At 40.7% G+C, this 27,301-nt stretch overlaps 3 protein-coding genes across 5 annotated transcripts in view; 2 read left to right on the forward strand and 1 right to left on the reverse strand.

Moving 5' to 3' along the window:
• The window catches only part of ngly1 (N-glycanase 1), a 29,680-nt gene extending 16,763 nt beyond the window's left edge, over window positions 1-12,917 (forward strand). Inside the window, exons 1-12 of one of the 2 annotated variants that reach the window (XM_041967288.1) lie at window positions 5,352-5,534; window positions 6,075-6,189; window positions 6,293-6,502; window positions 7,650-7,812; window positions 7,905-8,124; window positions 8,322-8,443; window positions 8,684-8,829; window positions 9,309-9,419; window positions 9,511-9,696; window positions 10,601-10,786; window positions 12,089-12,266; window positions 12,357-12,917. In XM_041967288.1, coding sequence (XP_041823222.1) covers window positions 5,434-5,534; window positions 6,075-6,189; window positions 6,293-6,502; window positions 7,650-7,812; window positions 7,905-8,124; window positions 8,322-8,443; window positions 8,684-8,829; window positions 9,309-9,419; window positions 9,511-9,696; window positions 10,601-10,786; window positions 12,089-12,266; window positions 12,357-12,532 — 1,914 coding nt within the window. In that variant the 5' untranslated portion in view covers window positions 5,352-5,433 and the 3' untranslated portion in view covers window positions 12,533-12,917. Of the gene's footprint in view, window positions 1-5,351; window positions 5,535-6,074; window positions 6,190-6,292; window positions 6,503-7,649; window positions 7,813-7,904; window positions 8,125-8,321; window positions 8,444-8,683; window positions 8,830-9,308; window positions 9,420-9,510; window positions 9,697-10,600; window positions 10,787-12,088; window positions 12,267-12,356 lie in introns of those variants that run through there. The other variant, XM_041967289.1, reaches the window with a different exon arrangement.
• oxsm (3-oxoacyl-ACP synthase, mitochondrial) lies at window positions 320-5,185 on the reverse strand. Its single transcript, XM_041967295.1, has 2 exons — window positions 3,918-5,185; window positions 320-1,004 (listed from the first exon to the last, which is right to left on the reverse strand). Exons 1-2 carry the CDS (start codon window positions 4,910-4,912, stop codon window positions 602-604), a joined length of 1,398 nt encoding a protein of 465 aa, XP_041823229.1. The 5' UTR covers window positions 4,913-5,185; the 3' UTR covers window positions 320-601.
• Window positions 12,918-13,285: 368 nt separating the features above from the next.
• The window catches only part of top2b (DNA topoisomerase II beta), a 35,703-nt gene continuing 21,687 nt past the window's right edge, over window positions 13,286-27,301 (forward strand). Inside the window, exons 1-5 of one of the 2 annotated variants that reach the window (XM_041967285.1) lie at window positions 13,286-13,809; window positions 15,358-15,522; window positions 18,814-18,904; window positions 22,331-22,394; window positions 24,675-24,820. In XM_041967285.1, coding sequence (XP_041823219.1) covers window positions 13,768-13,809; window positions 15,358-15,522; window positions 18,814-18,904; window positions 22,331-22,394; window positions 24,675-24,820 — 508 coding nt within the window. In that variant the 5' untranslated portion in view covers window positions 13,286-13,767. The remainder of the gene's footprint in view (window positions 13,810-15,357; window positions 15,523-18,813; window positions 18,905-22,330; window positions 22,395-24,674; window positions 24,821-27,301) is intronic. The other variant, XM_041967284.1, reaches the window with a different exon arrangement.

A 27,301-nucleotide genomic window follows, 5' to 3' on the forward strand; every position in this document is an offset into this window, starting at 1 on the left:
ACCTGATAATGAGACTGTTGTCAGTACCATAGTCTTAATGACAAGCTGATTGTATTTTCCCACAGTTAGATTTCTTTTGCATTTATTTATTTACTTTTTATTCATTAATATTTTTTATTTACTTTGTTTTGCCAGAAAAGCTCAACCGAGATAAAAATTTATCCAGGGAGTCGGTGTTCTGGGTCCTTCATCAGTGGGAGTGATACTAAAGAAAACTGCAAAATGCAACAACTAAAACAAAATAAATTAAATAATGCAAACTGTTGAGAATCAAAGGTTTATTGCTTAAAGTTGTAATTACCAGAAAACAATTTATGAATGTTTTTGCAAGTTATTTTATTTGAAAAAGAAATTAACCTCAAGTTCCAATTTTCATTTCATGCATGTCTGACAATTTGTGAAAATATAAGTACAGACTATTTACGTACAGACCATGAAAAGAGAAATTATTCGAAGAAATTATTAAAATTTCCCTTCTTTTCACCTTTCGATTAAAAATTTATTTCTGAAAACAGGTCCCGATGAAACTAGATTACATGAAGCTCAAATTAACCCCCAACCACAGGTCACCCTTATGGTTGGAATTGGTTTCAGTGAATCCTTACAAACTGCTGAGACACAGAGAAGCGTTGGTGCCGCCGAACCCAAACGAGTTTGTGAGAGCAATCCGTCGGTCCAGAGTCCGCCAAGGCTGTGCTGTACAGGGGACGTAGTTTAGGTTGAACTCTGGCTCTGTACGGTCCAGGTTGAGGGTCGGAGGCAGCACCCCGTGGTAGCAGGCCAGAGCTGTGAACGCCACCTCCAAAGCTCCAGCGGCCCCAAGCAGATGTCCCGTGGCTCCTTTAGTGGAGGAGACCGCCAGGTTGTCAGCATGTTGTTGGAAAAGCCTTTTGATGGCTGCATTTTCTGCAGCATCACCCAAAGGTGTTGATGTGGCATGAGCATTGACATATGTGACTTCAGCCGGAACAACACCGGCATCTCTGAGGGCTGCAGACATACACCTGCAGAAAGAGTGGACGGAAACATAAAGGACAGCAGAGTTTATCACAATCTGGTTATTTATGATATTTAACTCAGTATTACTGTTAAAACAAACACAAAGAAAGAGGCCGTGGAGCTTAAAGCACTTTACTTGGGATGAAACCAGAAAAATTTAAAGAAAAACTTTGGTCAACCTCTTCTAGACAAGGTCTTTTTTAGTCTCCTGTCTGAAATGACATACCAAAAATAAATTAAGTACATTTTCACAACTATAAGTAGTCCTAGGAATGAGTAAAGTAATGTCTGATGAGGAACTATGCTACAGTAGAAGGTAAAAAGTATAGCTGAACAGTTATCCAGGTGTTTTTATAGCTGTAAATATGTATGGGTAGCCATCAGGCAATGATGATGATGCAAACGATGCAATTAATGGTCAATCAGGAGGATCCAGGGATAGCCCCACATTCTTCTTAGAAACACTATGAGGATCCAGAAAGAAGTGAAGTCCAAGATAGTCCATGATAGGAAGAGTGAAAAGTGAAGAGAAAAACTAGAAAAGTAATCCTAAGAATGAGTAAAGTAATCCTAGGAATGAATAAAGTAATCCTAGGAATGAGCAAAGTAGTCCTAGGAATAAGTAAAGTAATCCTAGGAATGAGTAAAGTAGTCCTAGGAATGATTACAGTAATCCTAGGAATGAGTAAAGTAATCCTAGGAATGAGCAAAGTAGTCCTAGGAATGAGTAAAGTAATCCTAGAAATGAGTAAAGTAGTCCTAGGAATGAGTAGAGTAATCCCAGGAATGAGTAAAGTAGTCCTAGGAATGATTACAGTAATCCTAGAATTGAGTAAGGTAATCCTAGTAATGAGTAAAGCAATCCTAGGAATGAATAAAGTAATCCTAGGAATGAGTAAAGTAAGCCTAGAAATTATTACAGTAATCCTGAGAATTGAGTAAGGTTATCCTAGTAATGAGTAAAGTAGTCCTAGGAATGAATAAAGTAATCCTAGGAATGAGTAAAGTAATCCTAGGAATGAGTAACGTAGTCCTAGGAATGCGTAAAGTAGGCTTAGGAATGAGTAAAGTAATCCTAGGAATGAGTGAAGTAGTCCTAGGATTGAGTAAAGTAGCCCTATGAATGAGTAAAGTAGTCCTAGGAATGAGTAAAGTAATCCTAGGAATAATAATAATAATAATAATAATAATAATGGATTAGATTTATATAGCGCTTTTCAAGGCACCCAAAGCGCTTTACATTGTGTGAATCCATTATTCATCCACTCCTCACTCATACCTGGTGATGGTAAACTACGTGTGTAGCCACAGCTGCCCTGGGGCAAGCTGACGGAAACGTGGCTGCCAGTCTGCGCCTACGGCCTCTCCGACCATCACCGAACATTCATCCACACATTCATACACCAGCGATGCCAACACTGGAGGCAAGGAGGGTTAAGTGTCTTGCCCGAGGACACAACGACAGATGACTGCGGGAGCGGGAATCGAACCGCCGACCTTCCGATCATTGGACGACCTGCTCTACCGCCTGAGCCACTGCCGCCCCAGAATGAGTAAAGTAGTCCTAGGAATGAGTAAAGTAGCCCTAGGAATGAGTAAAGTAGCCCTAGGAATGAGTAAAGTAGTCCTAGGAATGAGTAAAGTAATCCTAGGAATGAGTAAAGTAATCCTAGGAATGAGTAAACTAGGAATAAATCTGATATCTCATGAGGAACTGTGTTACACTAGAAGGTAAAACATGAACCTGAGCAGGTTCCCAGGTGTTTAATAGAGATGTTACGCAGGTAAATATCTCAGGAAGCCATCGGCCGATTATGATGATGATGATGGACACCTCTATCATTGGTCAGAGTCAGGAGGATCCAGGGATAGCCCCACATTCACCTTAGAAACACCACGAGAGTCCAGAAAGAAGTGAAGCCCAAGATAGTTTATGATAGAAAGAGAATCCTTCACTATAAACCCTCCTTCATTTCCATGGAAACCAGCAGGACCTTCATGGTTCATTTCTAACAAAGGCAGAGTCATAGAACACGTTAGCAGAGTTTTTAAAACTGGAATCAAACTTTTCACCACAAACAGCAGCAGTAAGACCTGGTTTCTGGTTCTGGCTGCTAGCTCCAGAGTTTCTGTCCCACCGTGATGAAACACATGCCTCTGGAACCAGCAGAGTCTCTGCTTTCATTGACTCCTTGTTTGTGTGGAGAAATTAGCAGAAGCTCTAAAGTGGATAGAGATGTTCTCGTGGTTTTCTTACATTCCCATATATTTGCTTGGGGTTTGAACTGTGTTTGGTTTGTATGCTGATGCTTGGTGGAGTCTTTTAGCGGAGTTTCTCCCCATCATGTTGCTATGGTACATGTTAGAATTGCGGCTTCCTAGTGTGTGCAGATATCTTTTGTACTGTAGTATTTCATGCTGCCTCCTGCACAGGGGGCTCTAGTAAAGTAAAGACTAATATAATATAATATAAAAAGACTGATATGTCAACGCTGTCTCTAATTTATGATGTTGTGATGCCATTTTACTATATACTGCTGTATTCTCTTTAACTTACTGGCCACTTTATCAGGTCCACTTTAATCATTTGTTGATTATATAGGCGAACCTGACCACTGTCATTTCAAATGCAATAAATTTAAATGACAGATGGCACCGTGGTGAATTGGCTCTATACAAATAAAGCTGAATGGAACTGAACTGATTTTTTTTCCTGACAGAAAAGAAGACTAGATGAAAAAATGTGTAAAAGTAAAGATGCTTGTGTGAGATAAAATTTATTTCCTGTTAAATTAATTGATACCACTGAGGTTTAGCTTTCCAACTTGCTTTAGTCAGAGTTAGTTTCTTGGAACTAATTAAGTCTTTATTTGTTTAAACAGTGAGTATGAGTAAAAAGAAATCTTGAACTGAGTCACCTGAACGCCCCATCTCCATCTGCAGTGGGTGCAGTAATGTGGCTGGCATCCCCTGACAGCCCATATCCCAGGACTTCAGCATAGATCCTAGCTCCTCTCTTCACTGCATGATCCAGCTCCTCTAGCAGGAGAACAGCTGCTCCCTCTCCCATCACGAAGCCCTCTCTCTCCGGATGAAAGGGTCTTGACGCAAGCGTAGGGCTGTCATTCCATTTGGTTGCAAGTGCACGTGCCCTGGCAAAGCCGGCTATCGAAAGAGGCCCTACACAAGACTCTGTTCCACCTGCAACCATAGCAACTGCATCTCCGTGGGTTATGAACCTGGCTGCATCACCTACGGCGTGAGCTCCTGTGGTGCAGGCTGTGGACACAGCATGGTTGGGACCCTTCAGTTTGTGTTTGATACTTATGTGGCCAGCAGCCATGTTGACCAGGATGCGGGGAACAAAGAACGGGCTCACTTTGTTGTAACCCTTTTCTTGAAAGGTGGTGGAGGTGCGAGAAATCTCATCCAATGGCACCATACCCATGCCGACAGCCACTCCTGTGTTAAGCTGTTCCTCTGGGTTTTTAGGGCACCACCCTGAGTCCTCCAGAGCCAGCTGAGCAGCTCCAATGGCCATTACTGTAGCAGGTGACATGCTGTTAATATCCCCACGAGAGGCAAAGTTTTCCTCCTTAAACTGGCCCTCATCAGTCCCTCTTGGTACCAGAGCTGCCACCCTACAGGGCACAGTCCTGTACTCCTCAGAGTCTAAAGCAACAATCCCACTGTGCCCTTTAACAAGACACTCCCAGGGTAGAGCAGTCCCTGTGCCCAGTGGACAAACCAACCCTATGCCAGTGATAACAACCCTCCTTCTGTGCGAATGCTGTCCAGAACTGTGAAGCCTGGAGTCCTGGTTTGGACACAGAAATGCATTTCGAAGAAAAGTCCTTATGTACTGCGGTTTAAGCTGCAGTTTATTCCAACAGGACAGTGACAAGGCAGACATTCTGCTACCTCTCTTAACTTAGACAGCTAGCTTGAGGTTTCTGTGAATTATCTGTAAATATCAGAGAAAATGTAATCAATTAAAAGGTTAAATTTTTATCTGCATATAATTGAAGTGAAGCAGGCAACGCCGTCAAAATAAGCGTTAAAATGAGCTGCCATCTGGAGAAAATACGCATCCATGACAACCTTGCACGGTCGTTAGCGAACTTTAGGTAGCTTAATTAAACGCCAGATCCATGCATCTTTTTAATATTCTCTGGCCCTAACCCCTAACCCATATAACTTTAAACCAAAACTGTTCGCAGCGCTTAAATAAGTACAACTATAATTTAAAACAGAAATATACATATTTAAAAAACAGCAAAACAAAATAAAATAACTTCGAACTTTTACTCAGGCGCCGATAGGACACCCTCTTTAAGGACCCCAAAACACACCTAGCTAGATTGTTTTAAGCATTAGCTTTTTTTTTCCAAGACTGGAAGCACTTGCTTTTCAGTTTAGTCAAGTAACACCATTATGGTTGTGTCTCCAGCGGTCAAAACACTGTGTGAAAATCCAAACGAAGTCTTCATAGACGTCGCAAAATTATTACTTACGTACGCGGACAATATTCTGAGGTAATGGTAATACAACAACTTCTGTTGTTGAAATATTTGGTAGATTTTCACTGCATTTAACATTAGCTAGCATGTCGACAGCTAAGCTGACGTAGCTGTAAGCTGCCGGTATATGAGGCTTGTTTTATGTATATATGAAAATATATACTAAAATTATTCTATAACTTGAGCACCAGAAATAATAATGATTTGGTTAATTCAACATATAATTGACACACTTGGAAGCAGTTTTTCCCACTCCTTCCTGGTTTAACTATGAGGCGACAACACCCCACACTGGTGTAATGGTTAATATCTTAAGTTCAGGATTACGTGTCGGCATATTAGAGTACAGACTATAGAGACGTGTGTATGATATTTAGGGGAAACGTCCGTTAAAAATGGTAGGGTGTGTATGTAGAGCATAACATTACAGCATCCTGACACGCGTGCATATTCTGTAGCTTTTTCTCTTCAGACTTAGAGGATCTAAGTGTAGTTTCTGATTAGAGAGCACACTATTTTCTCAGATGATGATGATGTTATATCCCCACCCAACAGGTATCCAAATGAGGAGAAGTATAGATCTATCCGTATTGGCAATCCCACCTTCTCCACTAAGCTGCTGCCCATTAAAGGAGCTGTGGAATGTCTCTTTGAAATGGGCTTTGAGGAGGTAATTAATAAGTAGTTTCCTGGTTTACATCCAAAGGCTTTTTTGGTCACCTGTTGTTTATGTAATTGTGAGTAAAACAACTTTTTTTTTCTCTTTTTCTCAGGCTGAGACACACCTGGTCTTCCCCAAGTCTGCATCAGTGGAACAACTGAGGCTCATCAGGGACTCTATCGCAGCAGAGAGGGATCAGAGGCTGCATGGGGGATGTTCTGTTCAGCCCGCTGCTCCTCCTGCTGCGGCCTCAGCATCAGAGAGCTCAACTCCTGCCTCTGGCCAGCCTGTAGCGCCATCTGCACAACAGCCATCGTCCCTGGTGAAGATATTATCATTTATTGAATACTACACAGTGTGTGTATTGACTTTCGGGAGATCTTGAAAAATTTTCTTCTTACTCTGTCTTTCATTCACTTTTTGGTTGCAATATGCACCTGCAGTATGACTGACCATTGCTCTTTAAAGTGGTTCACAGGATAATCTGCTGCTGTATTGGGTCTTCATTTGAGCTTTTATTATGTTTCTGCATCTGTGGCTGCAGCAGGTTCTGTTTTTGTATTCTGTTTTTGTTCTCCAAAGTGCAACTGGAGTACCAGACAGTGATGCAGACTGAGATTATACTGATTCACCTGATGAAGTTAACCATCAGTTGTTGTGGGGGTTGTGCCTTTTTCAGCCTCTTCAAGATGTGCCAGTCTCAGGCCAGCCATGAAACATAGTCCCTCCAGCTTGTTCCGGGTCTTCTCTAGGGTCCATTCCCAGTGGGACAGGCCTGGAAAACCTCCCTGAGGAGGCACCCAGCTGGCATCTTAACCAGATGACTGAGCCACCTCATCTTGCTCCTCTGGATGTGGAGGAGAAGTAACTCTAAAGTGAGCCCCTCCTGAATGACAGAGCTTCTCATTCTGTCTCTATCTTCCTATCCACCATGAAGGGGAAACTCATTTTGGCTGCTTCAGCCTGGTCCATTCTGCCCTCATTCATAAACAAAACCCAGAGCTACTTGAACTCCACTTGGTGCAGAACCTTATTCCCGACACTCCACCCTTTTCCGACTGGGGACCATTTTCTCAGATTTGGAGGTGCTGATCTTCATTTCAGTCAATTCACACTTGGCTGTGAGTCGCTCCAGTGAGAGTTAAATATCACAGCCCACATCATATGCAAAAAGCAGAGAACCAATCCCAAGTCCACGAAACTGGAACCCCTCAATGCCCTGGCTGATGTATAAATTCTGTCATGTGACCAGGAGCAGCCTTGAAGGAGTCTAACCCTCACAGGAAATGGATCAGATTTATTAAGAATCCAGAAGAAAAATCGTTGTTAAAAGGCCAACTAATCACAGCCTTAGTTAACAATGATGGCTACATGACCAACTGTGTTGTATTACTTTTTAGATATTTGGGGGGAAATCCGTCTTAAGTGGCATCTTTTAAGATGGTTCTGTTTTTTTGTCTGTTTTTCAGGAGAGCAGTATGAATTTCTTTGTGACTCTTCAGTCAAACTTCCAAGATGTGATGCAGTATGAAAACACTGAGCTGCAACAGAAAGCTAGAAGCATTATCCCACACCTGGAGCTGTCTTCTGCTGCTCAACACAAGCTGAAGGAGGCTAAAGAGGCTGACCCAGGTGAAGACCCGCTGCTCGTTCAGGGGAGTCTTATCTTGCATAACATCTTTAACTAGAGATTAAGGGGGCTGACTTTGTTGTCCTGTTTGTAGAATGTAAACTTGGAATCGAGGAGTTCTTGGTGCTGGAGTTACTCAGATGGTTCAAACAGGACTTCTTCTCCTGGGTGAACTGCTTGCCTTGCAGCCGGTGTGGAGGTCCAACCCAAAACGCCCACTCTCTCAGTCCGAGTGCAGATGACCTACGTTGGGGAGCTCACCGAGTGGAGAACCACTTCTGTCAGAGCTGCCAGTTTTCCACAAGATTCCCCAGGTGTGTGTCTGTCTTGTTGCTTTATCAGGGACTTCAGTCTGAATTTTGTTGTTCAAATTAAGATTAAGCTTTTCATTTCATTTTTAAATCTGCTTTCTGTTTTCTAACATTATCTGTTATATTTTTCTTTTTTTTAAAAATCTGAACATTTTGCTAAACATAGAGGGTGAGCGTACTTTCTTTTTTTTAACCAACAGATACAACGATCCTGAGAAGTTATTGGAAACCAGGAGGGGGCGCTGTGGAGAGTGGGCCAACTGTTTTACTTTGTGTTGCAGAGCTCTCGGCCTCGAGGCCAGGTACATCTGGGACAGCACAGGTATGTTAAAGCTTTATTGTCGGCTTTAGAGGAGGGAACGAGGCTGACCTTTCTGTTCTATGTCATCTTCTCATCACAAGTCTCATTTTTATAGAATCTGACCACGTTTCTCTTCTGAATAGTTTTTAGAAGGATCATTTCAGACTTACAAACATGTTCCAGCATCACTTTAATCCCTGTTCGGTGATATCAGAACTAGTTGTTGTACGCTGTGTGTGATGGAGTGACTCTCTGCTGCAGACCACGTATGGACAGAGATTTACTCGCCGTCTCAGCGTCGTTGGCTTCACTGCGACTCGTGTGAGAATGTCTGTGATAAACCGCTGCTGTATGAGGTTGGCTGGGGGAAGAAACTAGCCTACGTTCTGGCCTTCTCCAAGGACCAGGTACCTGTATTTTTACTGTGGAACATCAGCACTGTGAGTGGTCCAGTTTCACCTTTACTTATGATCTGAATGTGAATTAAATTTCCGCTGTAGAGCAGGTGTAAACAAAGCCAACTCTGCTGTTGATGTATTCTCTATAATGTGGATGTTTCTGCACCATTAAGACACATCAGGTTCACATTTTCTCATGGGGTCTTTTTGATGGTTAAGGAATTATTCTAGTGGATATAAAAGTTCAGTGTTCTGGGACGGTCCAGCCAGAGACCAGAACCTAAATTCAACAGAAGATCTGTGGGGACAAGAGATGTCCTCACAGATCTGGAACCGGTATGTGAGGAAGAGTGGGAAATATTTGATATTAAGGGTGTTTCTCTAACAGATTAGTTTGGTTTACTGTTGTGTTGTTCAGGTTGTTATAGGTGGCATTAAAGTGGGTTCTCAAATCTAGAAAGACAGATAGTTGTATGTTTGTGCTGCAGGTGGTTGATGTGACCTGGAGGTATTCCTGCAAACATCCAGAGGTGTTGACAAGAAGAACCAGAGTCCAGGAGGCTTGGTTGCTGCACACCATCAATGGGCTTAATACGTCTGTAAGTTTTAACCCTGACACCCCCAGCAGATTGGACTCATTTGCTTCGGTGGCAGTGACGTAAAACTCTCTCCTTCTACTCCGACTCAAAGAGACAACATGTTCTGAGTCCAGACAGGAAGAGGGAGCTGACAGAGAGGCTGCTTGTTGAGCTGGTGGAGTTCATTTCCCCAAAGAAGCCAAAACCAGGAGAGCTGGGGGGCCGTAACTCTGGTTCTCTAGCTTGGCGGTTAGCACGTGGTGAGACCGGAGATGCTGATACTGGGACATCCACACAGGTACAGTACATCACATGTAGCCTGATAAATGTATTTGCTTAACCAGACACTTTAAAAGACTTCCTACCATCAATAATATGGGCTAACATCTAATTAGGGCTGGGCAATATGGTCTAAAAGTAAAATCTCCGATTTTTTCAATTCAAATCCCGATTTTAATCTTTTTTTTTTTTTTCTTTCTTAAAAACATATTAAATGTATTAAAAACAACATTAAACTTCAAGCTGTTGTTTTTTGGAATACAGACGTTAATTAATCATAATTAACGTGTTCAAGTCCCACCGCTAGTCAGTGTTTGAAAGCCCAGCTGCTGCAGAGTAGACTGTGGAGGGCTGCTGTTCACTTTTCCTGGATTAAAATCAAGTGATCTGCAGCTGCAGCCTTACCATTAACTTACTTACCAAGTAAACCTTAAACTTAGCAGGAAATTTCCTTCTCCTTCACACCTGTGATGACAAACCATTTTACAACCAACAAACTTTTAAAAAGTTACTGTAAAATGACAACTAGAACAAACTTGGTTATAAATATCTGAATAAAATGTATTAGATTTTCACTGTGATTTTCTTGATCTAAAACTGTCAGCTCACATTTTGGGAGGTTGACCTATACCGCAACCAGCCACCAGGTGGCAGCACTGTCATTGTGAAAATGGTTTACAGAGCTGATGGTTTCAGACCGCCTGGTTTTACCAAGTTAGACACAGTTTATTGGAGCTTTAGAAAGGTTTCATATCCACAAAAAGCCTGACTGTGTTCATACATTAAATAGTCATTACAGCCATGTCAGAAACCACATAGAGGGACAAAGTCTTGGGTTGGTTCAGCTGGATGGAGCAGGATCTACAAGTCAGACATTTTCTGGAAAAAAAAAGTCTGTTTTTTTTTGTTTGTTTTTTTTCCAGGCTGCAGCTTTTGTTTTTACTCCTAGTGAGAAAGAAAAGAGTGACAGATTACTGCACATGCGATACAATGCTGCCAAGGACCAGTACTGCAGAGTGTCCAGCGACTCAGAGATGATCCCAGACTGGGATCGGTGTGTGTGGACAAAGGAGTCTGTCTTCAGGAAGGTGGAGAACGACTGGCAGATGGTGCGTTCATTATTCCTGGACTAAAAAAGCTCCAGATAGTTTTTATTTTTACAGTTTATGAAATGTATTTTTGCACTTGAACTGTAAAGGGAAATATTGAAGTTCACTGTACAACTAAAGTTAATTTCCACAGGTGTGAAAGAAATATTCCAAAATTAATAGAAATGAGCTGTGTGTGTGAAAAGGGAAGCTTTTGTTTGTTGGATGCATTAATTCTCATTGCATTCTGAAGGCTCGTTAACAGATTTTAAAGGTAAAAACAAGCCTGGTGAAATGACAGTTTTTGACTGTAATGAGTAAAATGTAAACCCGATTAAACGGGAAAAAAAACAACTTGTGTTTATTCAGAGACTATCTGGTAAATCCACAATGATCCATGATAGCAACATTATTTATCACATTTCATCATAAAAACATCACCATCACTACTATGTTGCTAAGACACCTCTATTTAGACCTGGACATGATGATGAAGCCACTTCCTGTCAGACTTTCCACCAATCAGAGAGCTTAGATTGACGGTAACGTCCAATCAGGAGCAGCCAAAGATCAACCAGTGAGCAGAAAGTTCTATGTGTGTGTGAAAAGAAGAAAAATAATGCTCCTCTATGGCTGGAATAAAGCCAAGAAGACGTTTCTGATGCACGGTGGCGCCACAAAGCAGCTGAGCTGGAGTTGGTTTAGTGAGGATAGCAGGTAAATAGTAGCAGGAATAACTGGAAATGAGGAAAAAGTGGAAACATGGAAATAGTTTCTGTTGTTTGTTTCAATGCCAACATTCATTCTCCTGACTAGGGTGACTGGGATTAAAAGGGTTGAGATTCTACAGGCATTTTTACAAACAGGACAGCTAAAAATAGCAAATAACTTGTGGAGTGTTTAGAGGTAAAAATCTTAGTGGGCTTCATTGTAAATAATTTTACACGAATGGCAAATGATAAATTTTTACTAGATCAGCGTCGCAGCGCAACCAGTGACTGAAAAGAATAATTTTTTCTTTAAATCATGGCTGTTCCTGAAAATCTCTTGATTGGTCACTAATGTAGGCCAACCTACAAGTATCAAAACTGACTGACCAGCTATTTCTCACATTAAACAAGACATCAGTTCGACGTTGGGATGAAAAATGAAAAAAAACAGCTACTAGCTGCTTTAAAACAAAGACCAGCAACAAATTGCACATCACTTTTACCCAGCTGAGTCCAGCAGACTTAAACTGATAAAAAGAGATGCAGAAATCAAACAGGATCAGGAAGTATGAGCAGCTGTGGGTGTGATGACCTGATTGTAATTATTTTTTAGGTGTACATAGCCCGAGCAGAAGGCTCTACTGTTGGAAGAATCAGCTGGAAGTTTGACTTTGCTCCAGCGGGGATGAAGATAGAGTCCGTCTCCATCATGGCCAGCAGCCAGACCTTCCATTCTGCTAATGTCTGTTGGCACGTGCGGTCAGGCAAGACTACTACCGAGTTTTCTGGAGGTACAGTTACAAACTAGACATAACAAAATACTCCTCTTGTTGTGACTTGATCCCTCCTGATCGTTTCCTTCCATGCGTTTGATCTCTCAGATGGGAAGATGCAGTCGTTCCCCAGCCTGTCCGGCTCTTCGGAGCTCATCGTCGCAGCAGAACTCAGTGGGGGAGAAGGGGACAACTCATGGCAGCACTCTCAGCTCTTCAGGCAGAGTTTGAAAGAACCAGAGTCGACTTCGTTTGAAGTCATCATCCATCTACAAGATGCATAACAGTTGTTTTTACTTTAAAAACTGGACCTGTAATTCTTGTTCACTGTTGGTTGCCCTGATAACTTCAGAGCTATTCCTTTAACTGGGGATTAAAATGGTTGTAGCTTATGTTGACAAATCAGTGCAATATTCAAACATGTTAGTCCTCCAATGTGTGTAAACTTGCTTGGATGAATGATAGATGAATGGATATGTTACTTTTGTACTTGTGATACGTTTTAAACATTTGATTTGGCAATCAATTAACCAGAAATTGACGTTTTTAAGTATAAGCCATAGAGTTCTTGTAATATTTGCCTCCACTATGTGTATATATCTGAGGATACATTTGTCTTCATAGGCTGTTTAGATCACCTGCCAGTAATAAACTGTCATATTTGGTGAGTATGTTATCTAGTACTGCTTTACATCTTGTGCCTAGTCATGTTACTATTAATTGGTCAAATCTTTGAGCAAAGGCTAAACGTTACAAAACGTATAGTTGTACTCAAGAAAAATATTTTTGTCTGTCCGCCAAGTTTACTTAAAGATAAATCGACGCCAGTGTCTCATTTCACCTTGTTTTTTATTTTTCCAGTTATGAAGTAAGGCAACATATTTATTTTTTTTGTATAAAAGCTAACTAGGTTTTTGCCGCCATCTTGCGTTGAAACAAGAGCAAGGGTCAATTAAAGTTGACTTTTCCTATTGGTGAAAATTTCGGTTCTTTTCAAAAGCAGCCACCTGATTGGCTGCTTTATCTGCGAGACGATTCGCCGTCTAGCTTGCAGATGGCGGAGCCGGACATAGGGCACTGCTGTTAGCTAATATTCGTTTTATTTCTAAATAAGAAAAATATTTAATTTACTACTTTTTCAGAACGTTTCAGTTAACTTAATATTTTACTATGTGACGTTTCCACATGAAATTGTAAACCTATTTAATTCGTTTGTTTTTGTACAGTATTTATTTTTCGGCAAGCAGCCGGGTTAGCATCTTTGTTGGAAGTTTAGGCCTACGGTGCAACCGCTTGTCGATTTTAACAATAGCTGGAATACACTCCCCTCCTTAGCTTGTTTTGATTCAGTCTAATTATAATTTTCATGGAAACCCGACAAAAGAGCATGGGCTGTAAACAGGTTTCGGTACCGTTCAGCAAGTGAGGTAGTTGTAATGTTGATAGACTTTTGAATTTCGTTGGGACCGAGGACATTTTGCGAGCTGCACCATAAACAAATTAAGGATCACAAAGGAAGATGTCTAACGGCGCCGCAGGAAGTGGGGGTCTGGCTTGGATGGTAAGTTAGTTTACAATACAGCCAAATCGACTTACTTAGATTTAAAATATTTGTGTGCTCCTGCAGCGCTTTAAAGTATTTTGTGTCTTTTAACATAAAACGGTGCGCTGGTACGCCTTTAGCTTGTAAGGGCATTTAAATGTCCCAGGAAGTCTCTTATTCTTCTACCGGAGCCGGTTGCTGGCTGCAGTTGGTGCTCCACAGGCCAGAGCCCCTCTAAGGACTCCTTATCAGGCTGACCAGAGCTTATAACTGCATAGTAACACACAGGAGCCGTCAAAATTGTGCCACTTTGTAACTTTGCGTTATAAAGTTGAGTGTAAAAAACTTGATTCACAGAAAGTTGCTTTTAATAAACGACTGAACCCCAACAACAGTCTTTAATTACAGTGTAATATAACCAATAGCATGTATTTATTTAGACTTTTGCTGTAAAAGTTCTTCAAACAATACGATAATGAATCACTACCAGACGTTTAAACACTAAGGAGCAGGAATTCCCAACAGTTTAGGGGCAGACATTTAAACAAAAGTAGAGTCTTATATATATTCCGTTATAGTCCAATTCAGCTTTACAATGATGAGATCAAGTCAATCACATCAGTTATTTTGGATTTTTGTTTTGGCCATATTATCAGAGCAACCTCCTAAAAAGATATATCCAGTAAATAAGGAACTGCTCCACAATAATCGGGTTAATCCCCATTTTCTCGTTCCTGGGGGCATCTAGACACCTCAGATGTATTCCCAGTGTAAAAATATGTTGTCTGTTACTGTGCCTGAGTAAATTACAATAAAACATGAGAAATACACCGTTTCTATCCTCATAATGAAAATAAAAAGCTAAACTTTGTTTAGCTATGTGCTGCATCATGTAGTTGCTAATAGTTTCAACCAGATCCAGGTTAAATGTTTATTTCTGAAATCTTCATGTGTGTGTTCAGCTTTGTATTTTGCATCAGATTTATGTAGAAATATCCTTGATTTATTGAAATTTAACTGACCTAACTTATTTTTGTATTGATTGTTCATTGCATTATACGGGGCAGGACTTTAGCCTGCGCTGACATCATTTAGTAGATTTATATGTTGACAGGGTTAGGTGTTTGGTCTTTGGTCTTTGGTTGAGGGGCATGCAGAGCAGGCCTTGCCTGTGGCAGATGAATGAGGAGGAAGGCTTGGGGGCTGTTAGGGTCACTGTATTAGTCACTACCCTTATATGAGGTGTCCCTGCATGCTGGGAATTCCTGCTAAAGTGCCAAATAAGATGAGAAGATTGTAGGTTGGATTTAACATTTTATATCCGAGAGGAAATTTAAGAAAATAAAGGCTTGTGGAATAAGATGGAATGCAGATGAAAAACAAACACTTTTGTCTTGGATGTAAAATGTAAAATACAACTTGTAAGTTTTCCAATAAATGACAGTATTCCTCCAAGATGTCAAAGTTTTTTGTCTTTTTTTTTATCTCACCTGCCCTGGTTTGTCCTACACGTTTTGCAGATACACAGATATTTAAAATACTAACAATAAAAATCATTCTGAACAGGAGGCTGCCAACGGCAGAGGTGACTTTGGAAAAATGGAGGGGGCCAAGAAAGACAAGGCAGGCTCCAAGTTATCAGTTGAGCGAGTGTACCAGAAGAAAACCCCGCTAGAGCACATCCTTCTCCGTCCAGACACATACATCGGTTCAGTGGAGCCCGTCACTCAGGTGAGTTTTGATAAGCTGTTGTCTCTTTTCTGGCTTTCAGAACTGCTCTATAACTCACCAAGATGTACATCTCTTAAATGGTTTTAGAATTTTACAAGCCCAGTCATATTGTTTAACACATTGTTTATGGCACAAGTGTAAACCATCATATAAATCAACTAAAGCTGGTGCAGGCTTGAGATATTCCTGTTCTAAAAAGTCCCCATGCGTTTAACTGACTTTTCAGTCAAGGATTTTCTGGGTGATATGACGATATACATTATCTGGACGATAGAAAATGTCTACCGTTTCATATGAGGCTCTATCGTTTACGCCACGGTTAGGTGCTTTACTGCAGTATTTTACGTCAAGATGCGCCTCACGGCGTGCCCACGCACGCTGCTATATATGAACAAACATGGAGGAAGACGGGAGCAGACGCGTTTCAGAGCAGGGTAATGCACTACAAAAAGACCACCCAACCCAAACCCAGGACTTGTACCTAAAAGAGGGGCAACGTCTGTCGCATGGATGTGGTTTGGATATAAAAAAGACCAACGTGGAACAGACAACAGTTGTTTGTAAAGTATGCCGGCTCCCGGTCCCAACAACGGACTCCAACACTATTAACTTATTTTATCACCTGCGCAAGAATCATGACAAAGAATAAAGAGTGAACAAGCAAAAGCTGGAAAAGCAGCAACAACAATAACAACAGGCTTGTTACCCGTGCAGCACCATATACCATAGCTCCTGCAGATGGAAGGAAATCACTACTGCTGTTTCCAAGCACATCTGCAAAGATATGCGTCCAGTCTATACGGTCGAGAAACGCGGGTTTTGTGAGTTGGTGCAAACACTCGATCCAACATACGAAAATTTTGTTGCACATTAAACTTCTAAGTTTACATTTGGCTCGTTATCAGGATATAAAATGACCAATATCAGGATATAAGATTTTGGTCATATCGCCCACCCTAAGCACCGATCTCATCAATGACTGATTCATTTATCTGAATTGGGACGGGGCAGACTGGTTTTACAGGATCTGAGGACAGATGCATAGAACTTGATAGTTTTGTGTCTAAACTTTCTGAACAGAAACGTGCACATGCATTGTTTGCAGACATTCAACTAATGATCATTTATAGACCAAAATATTGTTTCCACCTTATTTATATAGACACTGTACTCAGTGTGAGAGGAGTAAACTAAATCTGTTTATGTGGTAGTTTTAGTTCTGGAAACACAAACAGAACAAAAACTGCTGAATGAAAACAAGTAGCTGGCAAATGGAAACAGATGGATCATCTTTGTTATTAAATGTCTTTTTGAAGGTTACAGGAGATTATAGGCCAATATTGTGCTTCAAAATCACAGTGGTCGCTGAAAAATGATTTTTAATCCTCCTTAGTGGGGCTGTAAAGCACAAGTTTGATCACATTATGATATGTTGATGTAAATCTGCAACAATACGATTGATCCTGAATCGAATGAAATGAAATGAAAAATACTTTATTAATCCCAAAGGGAAATTCAATAATTTGATATGAGACGATATCGCAGCTGATTCAACACAATCACCTCTTTTCAAATCTAATCACAAAATTTTGTTCAATATTGTGCTCAGACATTTAAATAAAAAAATAAATTCTGTTCTTTTGAAAAAAAAAAAACAGCCACATTTTAGATGATGAGTTTTAAAATGTTCACCTCATGGAAAATAATTGAAAAAGATCATTGAATTGACATCCCCATGTATCGTTGGATCCCTGCTCTGTAGTAAGGTCGTCTACAGCTGCAGTCTATGACTGCGGATTGTATTATACTATAAGTTAAGTTCTAATGTTCAACTCTAATTCAGTTCAGCTTTATTTGTATATCGCCAAAAACGTCATCTCAGCACTATACAGTCATTTCGAGCCAATCCATTGTCATCCAATCAGTATTAATATAAGCCACTTCATAATAAATAATAGCCTAGTTAAGGAAACCGGCAGAAAGTTGCATTGAAACTAAACTTTGATTCAATCCTGAGCTGCAAGGGACAGCAGTGGAAAGAAAAAACTCCCTTTAAAGGCGGATTTATATTCACAGTACATTTGCGTCACCGCTGTAGGCACCGTGTAGGTCCACAGAGGCCTGACGCACACCTCTTTCAGACCTGACATGCACCCCAGCTACGCAGACGGTGCGCGGTGAGTTTACCGGCTGATACCACCTCTGCTGCCACCTTCAGATTAGGAGGAGAAACTGCAACACAACACCAAAACGACGTGTTCCTCCTACGCTCGAGTGCGAGAGTAAACTCACCCACGTCAGCTACACCGTAACTGAGCGCACGCAGACGCCGTGCGAGTATAAATCTACCTTAACAGGAAGGAAAAACCTCCTGCAGAACCAGAACTTGGTTCAGGGAGGGCAGCCATCTGCTTCGACAGGTTGGGGTAGAGAGGACAGGAAGAGAGAGACCAACAGATATCACAACTTTTATCCAGGAAGGCCTGCTGAGAGAGGAGAAATGTGTTAATGAGGCTGATACTGTCATATGTTTCTACATGGAAGATAAGGAGCAGAGAGGTGAAAAGGAACAGCCCAGTGCATCATGGGACGTCCCGCGGCAGTCTAAGCCTATGGCAGCATAACTAAGGGATGGCTGCGCTACCTCTAACTATAAGATTTATCAAAAAGGAAGGTTTTAAGTCTGATCTGAAAGGTAGTGAGGGTGTCTGTCTCCCGAACCCAAACTGGGAGCTGGTTCCATCAGAGAGGGGCCTGATAGCCGAAGGCTCCGCCTCCCATTGTAGTCCCAGAGACTGGGAACCAGTCTAAGAGCAAAGTGCTCTTTTAGATCTGAAGAGAAGATGAAATGTGTTCTCTTCTCAAATGTGTTCGTTCAGGGTCTGAAGCATGCACGTGTGCATGTTTTTCTCACCAGGCTGTGTGGAGATAAACGTGTGTGTGGTTTTTCTCTGTTCATATGGTGAATGCATCTGGCTCCAAGTGTAGATGCAGTGTGTGTGTGTGTGTGTTGGTTTTCGGTTCTGATTAATTTAAGGCTTCTGAGAAAAATCAAAATAATGTGAGTAGTCAGTGAGATTATTATAACTGATCAGCAATGAAATGACCATTTTTCAACATTTGCTTTCTCTACATTTTAAATCTGAATAAGAAATTAATGAAGTAATAAAAAGTAGACGAATCAGTAATAATCAGATTATTTAATATGGAGCTAAACTAAAGCTTCCGGTTCGGTCAGAGCCACAGCCACCATGACGTCCTCGTAATCTGTTCATTCATGTTCTCTTTCAGCCGATGTGGGTCTTTGATGAAGACGTAGGAATGAACCAGAGGGAAATCACATACGTTCCAGGACTCTACAAAATCTTTGATGAAATTCTTGGTGAGTGAATCCAAACAGTTTATCTGAGAGGAAAAGTCAATTTATCATCTGAAAGTATTTAATAGGCTTATTTTCCCTCGCCAGCAGTGTTCGCTCATGTTCAGGCTCAGCAGCTCTGATCTGTGACGGGACCTGGACATCAGTTTCCCTCGCAGCTTATCTTTGTGTGCCTGGACACAGGCGTTAAAGACAAATGAAACATTGACTGAGGAGTGTTTGTGGCAGAATATAGTGAGGGCTGCAGTTATATTTATTTTCTGTTGAGTCAGCTTTTCTTGGCTGACGCTGGTTAATCCAGCAGTCTGACAGCTGGATCTTTGTTTTTATGACTCAGAGAGAAGAGGTGTACTGAACTTCTAAAAGATGATACTCAGCACACTTCGACTTCTTAAACGGTGGTTTTTTATTTTCATTTCTATTTTTTGAAGTCTGTGATAAATGGTTTCTTGCTGCACTCATAATTATTTGAGACCCAGCTGGAGACATTTTTAGGGCAGAATCACTTTTCAAATAGATTTCTTGAACCATTTTTACACTGTAGATCTTTTTTGGACCACACAGTATTCTGTTAGTGGTGCAGGAAGTACTCGATACACATGTTTTACAGGAGATTTCTGATATTAAGAGATTATACAAATGCTATTTATTTAGTTAGTTATTGTGGGCAGCTCTTACTGTTGGCTCTCTTTATTAGCACACTGAGCTTAGTTTTCCAACAAGCCCCTACCCAGCTTTAGCTTGTCTCCCAGTCCAGGAGGAGGAGGTCTTTCTCCACAAAGAGCCAGATGCTGCACCCGTTTGTGGTGAAGCATCAGGCTGAGAATATACTGGCTGATGAGTCTTGCCAGAAAACGAAAGAAGCCTCCATCAAACTCACTTTGTGTGTTTGAGCTGCGCCTGGAGGCTGTCCTGGAGAAGATCCCTAAAAAATAAAAATGAATCGAGTTCAACAAAACTAATACAAGAGGCTGCTGAGAGCGACGCTGTAAAAAATTGGGGTGCACCTGATTTCTTTTGCCGGTGTACCCAAATTAAAAAGTTAGGCGCACCAGTGCAGCCAGCACTAACAGTTCGTCTGGAGCCCTGTTTTATTAAGTTTTGCTTCTCTGTTAGTTCATCTTTCTAAGGCAGAATCAGACTTTTTGTCTCATAACCAGCACAAAGTTAATTTCACTAACAATGACATGACTGTAAAAATACGGCATAGTAAATATAAAATATACATGTGTTGTTCTTCTGGAAGCATAAATACACTCCATCAGGAGCAAGTTATTAGGTTAAGGCAGGAAAGCGGAATAACGAGATCTTTTCCATGTCAAAAAAAGTACAAGTGCAGATTTAGGTTTGTTAGATGAGCTCAGAGCTCGGGGGGAAGAGAGCTCTTACTGAGGGAAAAGAGAAGACGAAGATTAAATAAATTCTGGTAATTGTCAACAGCTAATTTAAGATCGAATTAAGTCTTGATCTTGAGTATCTTCCTGTGGGTGTAGTCCTGGACTAAACATGTAAACATCCTCACCTGACATCTCATTGTCTGCACAGTCCATGAACTACTCTGCTTTTGGCTGGTTGGTGTCTGGGTTACCTGGTTGGTCAGACGTCGTGTCTGAACCAATCACAGGCAGGGTAGAGCAGAGGTCTGTAAAGCAAAGCTGGATTTTCTTTCATCCGGGTAACTTTAGAGTTAACCCGGGGTTTTCTGTACTACAAAGCTGGTTCACTTCTTACCGGGTTAAATCACCATGATACCTTCTGCTGAACGGCTAACCTGCTCCGGAGCAGGTTATGTTCTAGTTAAGAGATCAATGAGTATAAAAGCTCCACCTCCTGACCAATCAGATCTCTTAAAAAGTGGCCCATTCTGTCAGCATTGGTGTGCGAATCATGAGAGGAAACTTGGGAGAGAAGAAGTCTTTAGAGACAGATGCATCCTTTTGATGAAGAAATAAAGCCTCATCATTGAGCGCTTTGAAGTATGTTTTTTTTACTTGTTCTTGACTTCTTCCCAAGCCCGTTTAGCTCCACTAGGGTTGTATCTGCTCACACATGGCAGAACATGAATTTATGGAACAAAGACTCGTGTCGTCATGGTGAGGATTTAATATTCCAACACAAACGCGCTCACACGGAGGGCCGACCCTCAGAAGAACTCAGAACATCACTCAGCGGGCGCAGACCTCCGCCAAGACGTTTTAATTATTATTAACTATTAATTAGTTGTCCCACTGATTGTGGCCATTATTTTTGCATTATCCCAAAATTATTCCTATCTTCCTATAGTAAAAAATCCTTTAAAAAAATCTTGGATCCAGGCGGAGATCCGGATCCCCCTAATCACTGGTTCCTTATTCCATTTCCTGAAAAATGTCATCAAAATCAGTCTTTAATTTTTAGTTATATTGCTAACAGACAGACGGACAAACCAACGCTGTCGAAGTGACCTCCACCTTGGTGGAGGTAATAAATATAAAGAAAAGTGAGGAAGCACGTCTGTGACATAAAGTGAAAATGAGAAATTTAAATATGTCAGATGAATTAATATTTTAGCCTAAAATCTAACGAATTTACACATCAACAGTTGGTAATTTTCTGCCAGCATTACTTCCTGGCTGTTGCTGTGGCAACGGGTTTTCTTTCGGCCTGGAAGAGGTTTAAATTCTTCATATTTCTGAAGAATAATTGTCTGCTCCTCCATGGTAAAGTAGCTGCTCTGTAGCGTTTCTCCATGACTGATGAGTCAGATGCTGCAAACTCCACCACTTTTATGTGAGTGTGCACTGATCGAGATGGGAAAACTCGGTTGAATTACCAAGCTGATAACCGGCTTCGTCATACTGCTTATCCAGATCCTGAATGTCTGGGCAAAGCAACCCAGGTAACAGGGATATCCGGGGTTTGTTAATCGCGCTTCATCGTACAGGCCTCTGGCCTTTCAGAAACTTCCGTGAGACATTCTTAGCAAACTTCTTATCACTTTACTACATTAGATGACACACTTCTCAACTATTGTTGGGAATAATTTCTACAATTTTCAGGTCAAAAAAAACTCTGCCATTGTTTGGCGTTTAGTTCCTTTCACCAACGAGGTGAAGACAGCTCCGTTTTTTCACCTCAACAGTTGATAGATGGGTGCTACGTCGTCATGCTCTCAGGTGTGTTGAACCTGTAGGTAGTGGCTGTAAATTGTACAAGACTCATAAGAGTGGTGCATTTTGCTGGTGATTGACAGAAACTACTGAAAAAGTTTTGTTGTTCATCTCTCTTCTATAGAGTGATGCATAATTGTGTCATCTTTCTATAATGTTTTGGATTTAAGCAATTGAATTGAAAAAGAAAAGAATCTGTAGTTATTGATGATAAAAATAGTCCGTAGTTAATTTGGTTCATGAAGTCAAGCTCTGTTTTTGTTGTTTCTTTCCTTTGCAGTCAATGCAGCAGACAACAAACAAAGGGACAAGAACATGACCGCCATCAAGGTTACCATTGACCCGTGAGTACAGTCTTTATTTATGATGGGTAAAGATTTTAGAATCGTCATTTATGTGACTGTTTTCTAGTTTTAACCAGCACCTGGTAGTAATGTGTTGCTACTAATGCAAGTGGCGTTAGAGCGTTAGAAAAAAAACAGCAGCAAAACACTTCACTGCTGCCAGGCCCGGCATGTGTCTGTGTTTTTTGCTGTGAGAGAACAAATATAACAAACATGCAGAGACAAAGACAGTAAACAGAAACGAGTTCAACCTCTGCAGGTAAAGCTGGCAGATCATCAGTCATCTCAGAGCCAAGCATCCAGCAGAAGGTCCATCCACCAGATGAGGTTTGGTGTTTGACATGAAAAGCAAATAGAGGACCTCCTCTTAAGGATGATGTTTGGTTGAAGGTTCTCAGTTTGGTGGAATTAGTTGATCCTGAGTTTACATCAAGAAAAACCTCCAGTCTAAAGAAACTGTCTAAAGATGCTGTAGGTGAGCCGAAGTGTTGAAAATATGCACACACGATTCACTTTTTTCACTTCTCATACCGATATCTGAGATTTAGTGTTGGCTGATACTGATACAAACAAACAGCACTGAATAACCTAACAAATAATGTCTCATTGTGTGGAAAAGGCTGATATCTATATTTATGCAAGACAACATCAGACTTGACTTTTTCTTTTTTCACACACATACCACTCAGTATCAGTGCAGCAGATGGCTGATCCCTTCACTCGCGCTTCTTTAAAAACAAATATGAGCCTCCGCGTAGCGTGGCGTTAGCGCATGACGTCATTCAAAGTGCACAGCATAGAATTACACTAAATAGATCAGCACCTATGGATCGGGCCCATAGTCACGACACTCGATCTAGAAATTTCTTAAATATTGGTACCAATACCAGCATCTGATCGGTGCATCCCTACTTGAAAAGCGTCATGGACAGATCTTACAGTACAGCCATATGTAACCACCACATCACTTCATACTCAACTGAAAAATCCACAGAGCTGTTCTGGAGAACAAAGTCAAGACAGAGAGACAAACACTTCCTGAACATTTCATGAATGTGCTTTTAACAGCTGCTGAACAGTAAAAAGAAAATTAACAGTATGACAATGCTAGTAACGCGGTGTTAGCCAACACTGAACACCTGCAAAGGGTGGATGAGGTATTTAAAGAACAGCTGAATATTTCGCATTGATTTTAATAGTATTTTACTTAAAATGCCCATCACAAGTCTTAAATTTGATCACCGAAAAGAATAAATGAGATGGATATATGCCCTGAAAAAAGGAAAAAAAAAAAGTTATTGCTCCTAACTGACCTCCCTCAGCCTGTTTTGGCCCTTTTCCACTAGTCCCCACTTACCCCAGCTCGACACCACCCCTCCCAGGTCGTAGGATTTTCCCATGGTGAGCAGATAGATTTTTAGCACCTACTCCATCAAGGTTCTGAAGGTGCGGCGCTGGACTGAAAATCGCGACGAGTCGAGAAAGCAGTCCACTGTTGGCTATAATTTGATGTCATGAGAGCGACTCCTGACCCCGCCATCTTTAAACTCTGAAGCCGCGACTGTTGATAACAACATTGGCAGCAGCGGCTGCAGAGATGGGGTTTCAGAAACCATCACCATGGTCCAACACAGGTGGAGACCTGTTTGTGTTGTTGGCTGTAAATCACAAGCTCGACATCCTTCATTGTTGTTCCGTGTGTGTCACAAACAAATTACTTCAGGATGCTTACTAGCCGCCATGCTAAGACGATCCCGACCACACGGAGCACGGCCTCAACTGCCCCCTATTGTAATGGGAACAATCAAAGCCGGGGTGGGGTGGTGTCGGCTGAATTAAGGTGGGTACTAGTGGGAAAGGGCCGTTTTAGGCTGAGCTAGAAACACACCTTGTCTTTCTTCAAGTCACCACAAGCCAACCTGCATTAAATATTGGTTATGCTGTAGCTTCATATTAATGTAATAGATTTTTTCATCAGTAATTGTGTTGTAACATTTAGCATTTTAGCCTGTTTTCATTGCACCACCTCCAGTTTCACCTTGACAAGCAGCCACTGTTACTACAGATTCATCCAGAATTTATAAATCCCCAGTTTTTTAATGTCTGCAGAGCTGTAAAGCAGCTTCTTGTTCTCTTGTGACCTTAAGAACGTTAAACTGCAAGGCTTATTAAGTAATGCTGTGGTACATGCACATTTCAGAGAATATGAGTGAATTTGAGCAGCTCTGATACTGCAGCCTCCGTATCTCATGCCTGGCTTTTTCTATTCTGCTTTGCCAGGGAATCTAACACCATTTCCATCTGGAACAATGGGAAAGGAATTCCTGTGGTAGAGCATAAGGATGAGAAGATGTACGTTCCAGCTCTCATTTTTGGCCACCTGCTCACCTCCAGCAACTATGATGATGAAGAGAAGAAAGTCACAGGTGAGAGCAGATTTATTATGAGATGCCCTACAGTTTATTTTTTTTATTTTAGCTGAATGTGGGTTGAATTGCAATGTCTTGACATTAACGGAGTATTTAAATACAAATTAGATAAATGATAGATGAATTAGGGTACTATTGTAAGGAGAATTAAATGTAATTGGATAAACTGACGCTGGTATAAACTCAGTATGAACCAGAAACCTCCTCTTCTGCTGTCTTTGTTTGTTAGTTTGTGTTTTTTTGTTGAGTTTTAAAAAGCACTTTGACCAGTTTTAGATCACATGATTGAATCAGCCATCACAGTACGTTTCTGCTCTCTATCTTCAAGCACACTTGGGTTTCTTTCTCAGCACATTTGGGTAATTTTTTTTGTCTCTAATGTTAATTATTATCTAATCAGGTTTAATAAATCTGGCTGAGCTGTAACAGACACTATTTCCCTTCACTCTCTTCAAACACGAGTGACCCGATGCTTCTGGAAGTCATGCATGTCTGTAACATACAGCTGTTTACAGATGTACAGATACAAAAAGTATAAAAAAAAAAAACCAACACTTTTTTAAGCGTAGACCTGTAAACCTGTGGAAAAACAGGCTTTTCATATTGAAGAATTTTGACGTCCATCATATTGACGTCTTGACAACGAACACAAACACACAGTGAGGGTTGTGTGTCCTGTCTGCTGCGGAAAATGAAGTAAAAGATGCCGAGTCATGTTCTAGCATGCATTAGTCTCTATCTTATATTACTATCATTTTGCAAACGTTGCATATTAAATCATGCACACACCCAGAGGCTCGCATTTATTGTACCAGCTGTGTTTTCAGCTGCTCCACATTAACTAAACCACTGACTCTGAGTCATCATTAGGATATGTGATGAGGAAGATAGAAGATGTTTGTGGTTTAAACCTTCTCTAAATCTGCTCATTTTTAAAGTTGTTTGAAGACAATACACATGTAAATTCTTTTCTTTTTTCCATTCCTAGACAAATATAACAATAACCATGTTAGCATCTAAATATACGTTGGGCTTGTTGTAAACTGTACAGATAAAATGCTTTAGATGTACTCTTTCATGTCTAAATAATTATTTCCTACTTTCATGTTGAGGGATAGTCATCTAAAAACGAAACCCTACCAATTCCACTGTCAGGAAGTTGCCTCCAGCTGATTTGAGTTCCCTTCTCCAGCATGAGGTGGAATATAAACATGAACCAGCTTTTATAGGGCATAATAAAAATCTCTTATTACTTTTTCTAGATTCCCTTTTATTTCTCCCTCAAATTAGGTGTGTTCAGTTTCTGTTTCCCACCGAATTTTAGTGCTTTGAGCACTTTGAGTTGACCTATACATGCAATGTGCTTTACGAAAAAACCTGCCTTTCCTGCCATGTAAGCACTCCACTTCCAATTATCTAATGTTAGTAGTAAAAACAGCTATGTTGCTAAAAGACCTCTCTTTAGACCTGGAAATGATGATGGAGCCACTTCCTGCCAAGGGATGTCACGGTTACAAATTTTCTTCTGATTATTGTCAAAGAAATTACGATTTTACGATTAACACGATTATTTAATAATAATTTCCCAGCTTTATAATGTGTAAAATCACCTTAACACTCCTTGTATGTCTGTTAGGCTTGTTTATTTATATCTTTTCATGCCAAAATAACTAGTTAATATAACGACAAAGTAAAGTAACTAAGAAGTCTCATTCCATCCAAATCTCCTCTCCTGTGTAAAGAATAAATAAATCCTATGTATTAACTCTGGATTCCTCTCAGATGGAAAAGGCTACAGGTCCTCTAACTGGGTGTGGGAGGCTTTTTTTTATAAACCACATTATAAAACTGGTTTTGAACATTTCTTGACATTATTGTTGACAACGAAAGGGGGGGGGGGGCTGCAGAAAAAGCGTGGGAACCATCTATAAGGTAACGTTCAGTGAACGCTGCTGAACGCGTTACATTGCGCTGTAAGACCAGCCCGAGTCGTAAATAATTTAAAAACAGCAAATGACGCAATAGCATTTTACTTCAGTGTTACATTAGATAAATATTAGCGTCATTTATCCAGACTATTGTGTATTTACCTTTACTGTAGCATAAAGAGCTCCTGGTTATCCAGGCAGTGAAACGTATTGGACGTACAATATTTCATCCTTTCTTTACAGCGTTTAATTTCCTGCTTTGCAGCCTGGTGAACCGTCCTCCACAATGACACCTTGGTCATCTTCTTTCTTTAACCCAAAAACAAAATAAAAAGAAAATTTGACAAGGATGTCAATCCATTTCTTTGGAGGGAAAAACTCAAAGCAACACAAGTTGAAACATGCAGAAGAAGTTCTGATCCTCTAATATAATTCATAGAAAACATTTTATATAAAGCGATGAAGGATCTTTCCGATTAATTAATCATAGCGTTTAATACCATGATTAATTGTGAAAATTAATTAATTGTGACGTCCCTGTTCCTGTCAG

Source organism: Melanotaenia boesemani, chromosome 17 (assembly GCF_017639745.1).
Source record: "Melanotaenia boesemani isolate fMelBoe1 chromosome 17, fMelBoe1.pri, whole genome shotgun sequence".
NCBI lineage: Eukaryota > Metazoa > Chordata > Actinopteri > Atheriniformes > Melanotaeniidae > Melanotaenia > Melanotaenia boesemani.

Coding starts and splice junctions, on each gene's coding strand:
- oxsm (XM_041967295.1), bottom strand. CDS start 4,912: ATGTCTGCCTTGTCACTGTCCTGTTGGAATAAACTGCAGCTTAAACCG. Junction 1,005..3,917: donor GATGGAGATGGGGCGTTCAG/GTGACTCAGTTC, acceptor CTCTTTCTGCAG/GTGTATGTCTGCAGCCCTCA.